This window comes from Condylura cristata, unplaced genomic scaffold (assembly GCF_000260355.1).
Source record: "Condylura cristata isolate star-nosed mole 26May11 unplaced genomic scaffold, ConCri1.0 scaffold00016, whole genome shotgun sequence".
Lineage (NCBI taxonomy): Eukaryota > Metazoa > Chordata > Mammalia > Eulipotyphla > Talpidae > Condylura > Condylura cristata.
This window is the reverse complement of record NW_004567117.1, coordinates 10,713,297-10,726,636: the sequence shown is the minus strand read 5'-3', so window position 1 is coordinate 10,726,636 and position 13,340 is coordinate 10,713,297. Positions and strand designations below refer to the sequence as shown.

The following is a 13,340-nucleotide window of genomic DNA, read 5'->3' as shown; positions in this document are numbered from 1 at the left end:
CCGTGGGCTTCCCATCACCAAATCACCCATGTGCCATCATCACAGTCCAGTGCATTTCCCTCCCCCCACTGTTTTTTGATCCTTGAATGAAGTATTAAAGAAAGGAACTGATGGCCTCAAGTCATGGACTGTCTAGATGGTTCATGTCCTATCTCAATACATTGTTACAGTGTTTTACCTTAAAATTATAAAGTAAACCTGTCTTTATTTTCACATTTATTGTAATCAAAGGACATCTCAGACCTTAGAAACATTACTTACAAAAGCATTTTACAAAATAGGTCCCTTACCCATCTGAGTTGCCCGTCACTTGTGAGCAGCCTATAGAAGCCTCTGAAGTCACTGACAATGTCACTGAGGTCCTTGTTCAGCACATGGTGGGCAAGAGCATTCACAGCACAGACAACTAGTAAACAAGAATTTGGTTCTTGTTTATGTTTTGGGATGGAGTCAATAAATTGAGACAAGAAAACACCACAAACAACAAATGTGGGCATTTCATGAAAAACAACAAAAAAAAAATAAAAGGTATTATATTTTTAAAGTTGCCCAGTTATGTCTCCTGTGGTTGTCATAACTAATATCACACAAGTACAGTAGCTATTAATCTGTATAGAGCTTAATTTTTGAGCAGATGTAATAAATTTTGATTATTTGCCAAGTGAAAAGAATTGTTGATGTGAAAATTTAAATTTACTATGAACAGTGTTTGGACAGTCAGGTTCAAAACCAAAACTTGCTAGTTTGTTGTTCCAAGGAATAAGAGTATGACTTACAGTATTAACAAAAGGAAAAAGAAATTAATTTTCATTACTATCAAGCATACATCATATCTTGAATTCAAAACATAATACCCTATTAAAGATGAAAGGAAATGAGTTTGTAATTAGCACATAATTACAAGTAAAATGTTAACATACATGAAAACATTTTTCATAAACATTTAATTCCTTTATCATTAATTTACTTATGATATTACACTTTTCCTATGTAATTTCAAGATTAAATTTGGCCTTGCATTACCATCAATTATTTACTTTGGGTCTTTTACTTAAAAAGACTATTGTGTTCTTTCAGATGAAGATTAAAGTAGCAAAGTATATGGGAAAGACCTTCTAGAAAAGATCTTCTACAAAGATCTTCATTCTATTCAACTCTTAATGTGTCTGTATAACAAGTCAAACTAATCTAATCAAGCTATCATCTTAACCTGAAAGCAATTACATTACATTATTATACAGAATTCTGATGACCTTGCTTAGTGTTGCCATTGTCTCAGTATTAAATTTCTCAGGTCATTTCATAGGACAGTCATAGAGGCGCAGTTTTACCACAATCAGATCCTAGGCAAATACATTTGAAAGTACTGAAACAAGTCTAAGGATTTATCACCCCAAAACACGCTTAATCTCATCAAAAACACTGAAATGAGCTGTGTGACTTGCCTGGCCTCTGTGGAGTATCTCAGATGACTCCACATCTTCCCCCTCAGAGGGAAGACTTAGGATTAAACCAACCATTTGTTGTCTAGAGGTTTTGTTAATAGACACTGATTCAGTGTAGTTGAGATATTCATTCCCTACGACTGGGAGAAGATAGAATCCTCCTCACTCTTAGATGGTGGGTGCTCTTGGATTAAAGATGGCTACAGAATAAGAAAGTCTTATCATGATCTAGTAGAACCCTGTCTTAGTGGTGTCAAGGTTGCTATAAACCATTGATTGGAGCGCAGTTCTGGTTTGGACCACATGACAAATGCATTCAGCAAAAGTTAAGGATGATCTTATTTTTGTTAAGGATGATCTTATAAATGAAGCATAGGCAATATTAATATATTCATCTATGGTATGTGGATTTTCCTTGCTCAAAACAAGGTCACTGCAAGAAGTTAACTGAAATTTGGTGCATCTAATAGAAATATGGGTTGTGTTGTTCTAACTCCAATATGAGAATTGTCAAATTCAGACCTGCATGTTTGATGTGAAGGAAGGGAAATTTATAGGAAATAAAATTGGCTCTTGAAGGCAACTTTCTGCAGACTAAATCCAAAGGTTCTTTCCTGTGACTATGTGTGCCCAGAATTCAACTCTGGGACACTCCAACATAAAAGGACAAGTCAGTAAAAGGCACAGATGACAGTGGGTAACTGGACCCATGTGCTGGGTTCAAACTTTAAGGCTGCTGTCTCTTTAAAAATTTTTTCATTTTTTTTTTTGGATCATAAAAAAGTGATTAAGTAAGTAACTTGATAAAGGATGCAAGAAAATCATAGTGAGCTAATGGTATTTTTTCATCTTTAATGCAAAAGCCCTTAGCACACATTGAGACTGCAGTGAGTCACCTGAAATATGTAGCAAGGCTAAAGTTAAAAATGGGTTCTGTCATGTTGTGGTCTGAAAAAAGGCGGAAGTCAACCACATCACCACAAAGTGCCACTTATTAAAGCCACAAAAGGATGGAAATGGCTTACCCCTACTCAAAATGCACTCCAGGACAGCTGAGTGGGGATGGGAGTGGAGGAGGGGAGAATGCAGAAAAGGTCTAAAACATTAACTCAGTAACCACAGAGTCTTACTGAATATGCAATGTGTCTGGGGTCCCTTCACTGTGTGTTTAAGTGAACAAAGTTCAAAGTCTTGGTTGTTAACAGAGTCATTCCAATGGCCTGTCCCACGAAACATATTTTGTAAGTTTGTCGAATTTTACGCAACCTGTGAGAGTTGCACTGTGGGGTTGAAATATGGAAAGAAAAAAAAAAAAACAGTTTTACAAGGTGCTCAATGTATACCTGAGGCAATTTACATCACAGGAAAGGCTAATAACATAGCTCACAAACTTACTGTAATCAGTGGCTGCGAGCTCAGGGGAAATGTCAACAGTAAAACATTGACTGACTGGGGTCAGGGAACAGGGAATCATTGACGAATCTCCCTCTACCTGGAAGATTTCCTTTTTATCTTCAAGTCTCATGTCAAAGCCTACCTGACCCCTCTGGACTATGAACTAACCCTCTTTCTGTGAACTTGTATCTGCCTTTAAAAAACTATCCTCACGCCACACTACCATTTCTTTTACATCTGTTTCCCTAAATTTATGCATTCCTTTTCCTACTTTGTAGGACTGTCTCTCTCACTCTCTTTCTCTAACACTGCAATTATTATCATCATGGCTGGCACAGTGCCTAATACACAGACACATCTGGACAGATCTGGAGAAGGACTGCAGACAACATGATCACACGGCAGCCCTTGGCCTCCTGTATCCACATAAAGTTCTAGAAAAGTTTCCGTGTCTTCACACATACACCTTTTATCTGCCTGACAATGGTAAATCTTTCAGTGGGGCTAGACTAATTCTACAACCACAAGCGGGCTTACGGTACACATATCCACAGACAGATTGAATCAAAATTAGATTCAATTAGATAGGAGTATGACTCCTATCCTGGACCCTCAGTCTTCAACTATCATGATTTGGCTTTAGACTTTAGTGATCTTTTGAAATTGATCTGGTAAAAGACATCCTTTGGTATTTCTTGAATTTTGTGCATGGATTTTGTACTATGTGTATCTAAACACACACACACACGCAAATGTTTTTAAATATTTCAGTGAGAAAACACTTTGAGCAGCCAGCACAGAGTCTGTATGATGGAGTAAGCAGCTGTTTGGGTCACAATTTCCCTTCTCTAAAAATAAGGGGGTTCAAGATCACCACTGAGTTCGTACAGCTCTAAGAGGAAAATGACTTACTCCTGCTCAGTATATACTTTTTACAATCTGGTCTTCCCAGATGATAGCTCTGAAATGGGTAGGGCCAAAGGCCTTTGCTGCCATGAAAAACAGTGAACTTGAAACCAAAGGTGTGAAATATTTTGAAAAACAAGTAGACACATATACTTTGCTACATGAGAGCACATCTGGTCTCCCTGGTGTTCCTCTGCCATTAGCCTAGTTCTCAACGCTCGGCAGAGATATGGACCAAGATTCGAAGAGAATCGAGACTTTCCTGCATCCTGTTGATAACTTCAAGGAGGCCAGTTCTGCCCCTTTTTAATTTGTCTCAATGAAAAAACAAATAAACCATAAAACCAAGTTTTTATTTACTTAAGATACTGTAGAGAGAGAAAAATAAGATCAGAAATAGAATCTAAGTGATAGTTAAGCATTCTGCAATCTTAAGAGAATGTTCAACTCACCAACTTCAGTGCCTTTTCCCAGAGTAAAGGTAATTCCATATCCCTTGAGTCCATCTTCTGCATCAGTCTCTAAGACGACATAGGCAGCTGAATAGTCAGGGTCTGTGTGCTGTGGGCAAAGTGTTCCCCACCCAAAAGGTGCAAACATGAGAAGTCAAAAAAATAAATGCAAAATGGTATTATGTAGGATTGGAAAATGAAACAGTGGATGTACAGGACGAGCTCCAATCTTACTGTGCTACAAAAAACACATAGGAGCTCTGAGTGGATGAAAGCATTATCTTCCTTTAGAATTATAGCAGCTGTTTGAAGATATTTTAACAAGTGCAATTAGACATTTTTTTTAAAATTAAATCTTTTTTAAGATTTTTTTTAAATTTATGCATTAAATGGGGTACAGGCCAGAGGTACAGGGGAGGTGAGGAGATTCACCAGAGACAGAACAGGGAACAGAACAGGCAGATCAACTAAGTACACTGCTGAGGGGAGCAGCGGGTGGGTAGGAGAGGTCTGCCGCACCATGTGGGTCACCTCCGAGGCAGGGATTGAACTCACACTGAAGCAGCTGCGGCTAGCTTGCAGCACTGAGTCCTAACCCATTGTGCCACCAGGGAAAGCTGCAATTAGGCTTTTTTTTTTTAAATAATATAATAGTTTACTTTTATATCATTTTGTACATTTTTTTAAATCTCAATTGTAATTCCTGTGTGTTTCCCATCACCAAGTCACCCATATGCCATCACCATAGTCCAGTGCACTTCCCTCCCCCCATCATTTTTGATCCCATTCCCCACTGCAATTAGGCATTTTTAATGCTACTTTGTGCAATTGTATCTCCATTGCTGTTCAGCAACAAATACCACTGTTAGCTGTTTGAAGAGAGTTAATTCACAAGCAGCTTCAAATAGTACAAACTGAGGATTCAGAAGGCTCTCACATAAAATTAGACTTAACCCTCATTGTAACATTTTATAGCAGAGGGCCAAAAATATAATAGCAATAGTTCAGAGGAAATCACTAAGGGAAATGAGGAATTTAATTTTGCAACAATTGAACTTATGGTTTGTTTCATTCTTTTCATTTAACTTTCTATTATCAAACAATATTTTTGATAAGTACTTACTGAATGACTTGTGAAACCTAACACTGTTCATCAATACAAGGAGTGCAGAAGTAAAAATTCAAGTCTGTCGCTAGAAATTGCTCAAATAGTGAGGAGTAAAAGCTAATACACAAAAGCTAGGTAACAGTCATCAACACAACATAAGGTCATGGCTGACAAGTGGTGGGTTAAAAGTACCACAGAAGTTCAAGATATTTTGAGGAAATAGGGGACTAGTAGTAGAACAAAGTACACAGGTCAGGGAGATCATGAACTCCAGGGGCCTTCTGTGCAAGGAAGTCAAAGATCCATGAGGAATCTGATTTGCAAGTGAACAAAGACAAGATTGGATGGGTAGTGTGGAGGGAGACATGGAGACCCCCAAAAAGTCAACCAGAAGATCTGAATACATGAATAAGGAATGTAAGATGCCACTAGTGAAGACATCTGCACAGGCCCCTGACAGCTTATTTCTTTTACTGTTGTATAATACTTACTGACTGGGTATACTTCAAAGAGCTACATAATTTCATTTAATCCTTATGAAAACATGATAAATTAAGTGCTACAGATCTATCTCAGACGAGGAAGCTGAGTTGAAAGAGGCAAAATTTAAACCCCTGTGTTAAATAGAAATTAAAAAGACAGTCCAAAAGATCAACAAAACCAAAAGCTGGTTCTTTGAAAAATAATCAGACAAGCCTTTAACTAGATTCACTAAGAAGAAAAATCTATTAATAAAAAGAAACAGAAGTGAAAGAGGAGAAATTAAACAGACAGTTCAGAAATATGGAAGTGATTACTAGAAACACTGACACGCCAACAAACTGAACAGTCTAAAATGACATGGAAAAATTCTTAGTAATTTATAGCCCTCCAAGACTAAACCAGGAAGAAACAGAAAATGCAAACAGAACATTTGCAACCAAGGATATTGAAACAGCAATCAAAACTCTCCCAAACACTTAAAGTCCAGGGCCTATGTAGCTTCACTAGAGAATTCCACCAAACTATAAGAGGTGCTCTACCACCAATTGTACTGAAACTCTCCCAAAGAGCAGAAAGATAGAAAACATGAACACATTTTTATGGGCCAACATCACTGTGATACCAAAACCTGACAAAAATATTACAAAAAAGAGTTACAAACCAGTTTCTATGGTGAGCATACATGGAAAACTCAACAAAATTTTAGCAAACCAAATCCAACAATATATCAAAAAGATTATACATCATGACCAAAAGATTATACATCCTGGGATTTATTCCAGGGACATAGGAGTGTTTCAAAATCTGAAAGCCAATCAACACAATTCATCACATCAACAAAAGGGAAGATAAAAACCATATAACTACATTAATAGATGCCAAGAAGGCATTTGATAAGATTCAACATCCATTTATGATAAATACACTAAAAATATTTCAAGTAGATGGAAAATTTCTCAATATAATGAAGGCCATATACAATAAACCCACAGCCAACATCATACTCAATGATGAAAAATGGAAAGTTTTTTTTTCTAAGATCTGGTACAGACAAGGATGTCCACTTTCACTGCTACTATTCAACATAGTATAGGAAGCTTTAGCTAGAGCAATCAGGCAAGCAAAAGATATAAAAAAAATACAAACTGGGAAAGAAGTAAAATTTTCATTGTTTGCAGGTGACACAATAATATACGTGGAAAACCCTAAAGACTACTAAAAAACTGAAATAATAAATCAACTCAGTAAAGTGGTAGGATATAAAATCTATCTGCAAAAATCAGTTACATTTCTATAAGCAAACAGCGTGTATGAAAAGAAAGAAATCCACAAAACTATCTCATTCACACTTAAAATAAAAAGAATTAAATATCTAGAAGTAAACTAAACAAAGGAGGTAAAACACATATATAATAAAAGCTAGAAGATATAAGTAAAATAGAAGATAACACAATTAAATGGTAAGATAGTCCCTACTCATGAATTGGAAGAACAAACTTGTTAAATATAGATTTAATGCAATCCCTATCAAAGCTCCAATGGCATTCTTCAAAGAAAGAGAACAAACAAAATTGAAATTCATATAGAACCACAAAAGACCCCAAATAGAGAAAGCAATCTTGACAAAAAAGAGGAAACATGGCAGAATCAGATTCCTAGACTTCAAACTATATTACAACACTATAGTAATTAAAATGGCATGGAATAAAAACACACACACAGACCAAGGGAACAGAACTGAGAGACAGAAATGAACCTCACATGTATGAACAGTTAATCTATAAGAAAGGAGCCAAAAGTATACACTGAAGAAAGGAGAGCCCCTTTAACAAATGGTGTTAGGAAAACTGGATGGCCACATGCAAAAGAAACTAGGTCACCATCTCACATTTAGTGGTGGAAAAGGCGTGAAAGTATACATATGTAGAGGCTTGAACCTATAACCCATGAGCATATACAAAGATATAAACCTACTTTACCTCTATATACATAATGGGGGGAGACATAATGACAATTTCCCAAATTATTATGTGATATTTTCATCAGAATAACAAAGCTTAAGATAATTTTCACCTATTAAAAGGTAAAAAGAAACTTGTGTTAATATTAAAAGAATAAAACCATATGCAGCTCTATATTAACAGTAGCATTATTCATGATACCCAAGACATGAAATCAAATGCCCATCCATGACTGACTGGGAAAAGCTAAAAAAAATGTTCTTAAGACTCGGAACAATATGGTGGTTACCAGAGAGAAAGGGGAACTTTGTTAAAGGGTGTCCATTCAATAGTATAATGGCACTAGAATTATGCTGGTGGGTGATTATGCTGGGTGGATTATTGAGTAATGATCTACTCAAAAGTATAGTTTTGTAAACAAATGGTAAGTCAATAAAAGTTGACTTAAATATAATAAAAGTTTCTAAGTAAAGAAATAAACCAATAAAGAGGTATAAAAGATGGTGGCAGGATAGACAGGTAGATAAATACATGCAAAACAAAAACCAAAAGTCGAGAACAAGGTGGTTTTATAAATGAGTTCTAGCAAAAGTTCAAAGAGTAACTAATAACACACAGACAGACACAAAAAAAGGTCAGTTCCATTCATCAAATGATGAATTCATCAAAACTCCAAATACACATATTAAGGTCACTAAAATAGAAAGGATATAAACTGTCAGCCAAATGGAAAAGAATGTGAAAAATACAAGGAAGTTAGTATTTCCTAAACCAATATAGTTAATAAAACTAAGGGGAGTAAACAAAAATCATGACCATGAGGGTTGACAGTGAGGAGTAAGAAAATTTTTATAATTTTAAGAGGTGGACCAAAACATTTTAGGAAAACAGAATGATCTGAAAATAGTGAAAGCTTTTTTAGTCATGGAAGTATCAAATTTTAAAGGTTGAACTCAACCCACTTAATGCACTGACAATGAAATTTAAGCCCAGAGAGTTTAAGAGTGTAAAAAATTTGAAGAAAAAGTCAGTTCTAGAACCCAAGTCTCCTAACCTTATTCCAATGTGGAGGGAAATGAAGTATGGCTGGGGGGGCTAAAAGGAGATTGTACTCCAAGTAAGGGGACTAAACTCAGTATTGGGGCTCTCTGAAACTTTGGGAGCATCTAAGTAAGCAAAGAAGTCCTAAATACATCCCAGGCTGAGTCTCTACTTTTCTTATAAGGTCTATAAAAATTCATAACTGAAATCCTTTGCATAACAGGTTGTGGGGGCACTTTTAGGGCTCCTTCATGGAAATACACTACTTGTGATCAGGAAGGCTCACTGCTGCTAAGTGCGAATGCAGCTGAAATGCTGAGCCCAGGAGCAGTGAGGGCAGGGACGCTGTATCACAAGCTACCTATAACGGGAGAACTGCAAAGTTGCATATTCTATTAAGAAAGCACTTGAAAATCAGCACATGACACTCACTATCTCTGTTAGATAAACACTTAAGTATTTATGAGTTTGCAACAGGGGTGTCAGATAATATCTCCTGAATCAGAGATCATAAATCACTCTGTTCCAGAGACAAGTTCCATTTGGTAAACTATTCTACAGTAAACCAGGCTACCTCAACATTCTACAAATTCCTAAGTAGAGGGAAAGTCTAGGACAGAGCCCTTCTGCTTCAGTTTCCTCATATATAAACACTTATTGATGGACTGTCTGTCAGATTCTTTACAGACAGCTCATTGACAAGTATAAAGATAATTCTATAAGGCCCATTTTACAGATAAGAGAATGTAGGCTTGCAGAGATTGTGTGACTTCTTCCCCTCAGCTTCAGAACCTCAAAGTGGCAAAGGCCCTTGCACTAGGTCACATGCTTGAATTTTTTTTTTTAAAAGATTTATTTATTTATGGATACAGAACTGGGGTACAGGCCAGAGGCACAGGGACCGTGAGAGGATTCACTACACACAGAGTGGGGAGCAGAACAGGCAGAGAGATTTAGTACACTGCTGAGGGAGCAGCGGGCGGGCCAGGAGAGGTCTGCCGCACCATGTGGATCACCTCCCGGGCAGGCGGGATCGAAGTCTTGCGGAAGTGGCTTTAGCTTTCCAGTGCAGTGCTTTAACCCGCTGCGCCACCATGGAGGGCCCACATGCTTGAATTTTACAGTCAGTAAAATTTCAAACATTTATTTTTTTGAGAATCACAAAGGATTTCCAACAGGTTGTTTTTTAAGTCATTTACTTTAAGAAAGAATACATACATAGGATTTTAAAAAGCAGAAATTAATCTCTGGGTCAAGGGCATTCTTTTTTTTTTTTAATGCATGCAGAACTGGGGTACAGGCCAGAGGTGCAGGTGCAGAGAGTGAGAGGATTCAACTAGAGACATTTCAGGCAGATGTATTGAAATACACTGTTGAGGGGAGCAGTCAGCAGGTCAGGAGAGGTCTGCCACATCACGTGGGTCACCTCCCTGGCCAGGGATCACCTCATGCTGCAGTGGCTGCTTTAGCATCATAGTGCTGTGCTTTAACCCCTTGCACCACCAGGGAGGGCCCTCAAGGGCATTCTTTTAAATTCTGTTTAGATACCAGCTCCTACCTTTTTTTTTTTTTCAACAAGAGGCCCATTGTTATAAAATACTTCAGGTACACAGACAGGACAGGCAATGTAGTGATGCCAGTGTGCCCTTTGTCCAGTTCAAGAAGCAAAACATTAACGGTGGGAATTAGAGTCCTCTGGTCCTAATCCCTCCCATCCCTACTAACCAGAATCCTAACATGGATATTACTCATTTTCCAGCATGCTTCACACATCCATTACGCACTCATGTGACTTTGACTTTCCTAGTGTTGCTATCTCTTCTTGGATGGAGGGGGTCAGTCAGGATCCAGGGGGTGACAAGCCTTCAGGAAAGCCCACACAGGACGCATATTCGCATATTTGGGAGCCAACTGCCTTAAACAATGGCGTGTGTGTGTGTGTGTGTGTGTGTGTGTGTGTGTGTGTGTGTTGGGGGGGCGGAGAAGTGGGGGTCTCTAACACTCAAGCAAAAGCGACCTTCAGTATTCAGACAGGAGTTAAAGTCGATGATCTTACTTTTTTTATTGAAACTTTCAAAGACTGCTATTTGCACAACTCTTTACAGTGACAAATTCTGTTTAGTGGTTTTCAGTAAGTTCACGACAAATCCCTCTCGCACAACCCAGCTAGTTCTCTTGGTTTCCCACTCAGGCTGTGACACCCGCATTTCATAGGTGGGCCCAAGAGGTCCAGAGAAGTCAGACTCTTCTCCAGATTATACGGCAAATTGGGGCGGAGTCAGAATCCCCAGCCCAGACCCTGCTCTCCACCCCCCTGCACCTCATAGTTTTCAGCACAGAGGCACCGGCACTGTTTAGGGGGAACCCAACAAAATCTATTTGCTGCTATTACATATTGAGCAAAATATTTCAACAAAAATAATCATAAATATATAAGGAGGATATATTAAATGCCAACAAAGGAAGGTGGTGAACTCTGGATACTTCTAGCCCGCCCCTCCCGGCTTCCCCCTTTACAAAACCACGGTTCCAGAACTGGGACGTCCCGGGACTCACTGCTCCCGGCGCCTAAGCGCCGGGAGCACCACTAGGCCCACAGCACTTACCATGGCGTCCGAGCCGTGGCCCCCGAGCGACGTGGGGAAGCGCACGTCGCGGACCCAGAGCCGGGAGATCCTGCCGCGCACCATGTCTAGCGCCCGAGGAGCAGCCCGCGCCGCCGCCTCAGGCTGGAACCCAGCGGGTAGAGTAAGGGCGTCCGGGAGGGCGGTGCCGGGCGCGCGACGGTGATTGGTCGCCCGGCTCGGGGGCGTGGCTCCGCGCGCCACTTGAAGCAACCGGACTCAGACGGGATCCCTAGGACGCGCCTGTACCGGCGACAGCTTTTACGCGCCGGCTCTGCCCAGGTGAGAAATTGCTAAGGGTCGGGGTGGACCACCGGCGAGGAATAACTACACCTCTCGCCGCCTGGGTGAGACCTCGGTCGGACTCTGCTCCTCTTTGGCTGAATTTCGACAGGTGACCTTCCTGGAAGCGGAGTCTTAGAGGAGGAATCCCGAACTGCTGTGAGGCTGTGATCGCCTAGAAGCGCGTTCGAATGCAGGCCTGGGCTCTCGCCAGAGTCCGCAGGTAGAAGCGGGTGTAGGGAGGGGCGCCGAGGGCTGGAACCTTAAGTCCTCAGCTGCGGTTTTACCACCTGATAACCTTAGCTGTGGGTCTACCTGCCTTAAATTCTGCTGAAGCAGGGTGCTTATCACTCATCCGTCCTGCCTTTCTAAGTAGGTAGATGAATTTCCTTTTATTGGTGAAGATGTGGGAACCCAGAGAAACGAAATGACTTGTTCGAGTTCATACAACTAAATAGCAAACTATCCTGTCTACAAAACCAGGGCTCCTGTCCTCTGGATTGTACTGCTTATAGGATCTGTTTTAGAACCTCGTGAACATCCATCTCCACCCAAATGTCAGTGATCGCTGAGAAAATACTCAATAATCAAAACACATGCAATTGGAGTACATTAAACACTCAATGAGATACCTCAGACACCAGCATGGCTACAATTAAAATGACTCCAATACCAAGTAGTAATACTCATAGGTATTTTTCTAAGAGAATTTAAAACCCACGTTCACACCAAAAATTTGCATTTGAATGTTCATAGCACTTTATCATTCCAAACTAGAAACAAACCAACTATCCGTTAGCAAGTGGACAAAACCAGCGAAGTATTTGAGCCATTGAAAGATTAATCTCAAAGGCATTCTGGTAGGTGTAAGGTGCCAGACACAAGTGACAAAAACTGTGTGACTCCATTTATAGGAAATTCTAGAAACTTCAGTTAAAGCAGTAATTAGTAGCTGCCAGGGTTGGGAATGAAGAGAGGGAATTGATTGTACATGAAGGCATGAAGGAACTTTTTGGAGATGATAAAGTTCTGTATTATGACTTTTTTCTTTCCTACTCTTTTATTTAAATATTTTATATATTTTTTTCATCATTGCCCTTTTTCTTTTTTTTTTTTTTTAGGATGCATTAGCTAACTCCATCAATATCTTCCTCTACTTGTGCACCCCAAATAGCAACTTGCCTCCATGAGCTGAGGCAGCACAGAATTACTAATGAATATAAACATGGTTTTATAGACTATTTTCATTTCTAAATTTGATGAAGATGGCACTACAGATATTTGAGGTTTCACTTATTAGTCTGTTAATACCATCATCGCCAATCTTATTAGGCTATGTTCAGCTGATAAATCTAGATAATTTGTATAGCATCTCAAAATATTCTAATGAAGGTTGAATATATGTTAATCATCTTAGCCTGAAGACCTTATGGTTTTATATAAAGGAATTTTATTTTTTATTTATTTTTTTAATCTTTTTAAATTATTATTTTATAACAGTTTATTTTTACATCATTTTGTACATTTTTTTCCCATCTCAATTGTAATCCCCGTGGGTTTCCCATCACCAAGTCACCCGTGTGCCATTACCATAATCATGTGCACTTCCCTCCCCACCCCACCCCCCGTTTTTGATCCCATTT

The 13,340-nt window shown here is 39.1% G+C and overlaps 1 protein-coding gene across 1 annotated transcript in view; it reads right to left on the bottom strand.

The window, feature by feature from the left end:
- Positions 1-11,481, bottom strand: part of ENOSF1 (enolase superfamily member 1) — a 30,772-nt gene extending 19,291 nt beyond the window's left edge. Inside the window, exons 1-3 of the mRNA XM_004683982.2 lie at positions 11,398-11,481; positions 4,199-4,307; positions 291-406 (exon numbers count right to left, since the gene is read on the bottom strand). Coding sequence (XP_004684039.1) covers positions 291-406; positions 4,199-4,307; positions 11,398-11,481 — 309 coding nt within the window. The remainder of the gene's footprint in view (positions 1-290; positions 407-4,198; positions 4,308-11,397) is intronic.
- Between the last annotated feature and the right edge of the window lie 1,859 nt (positions 11,482-13,340).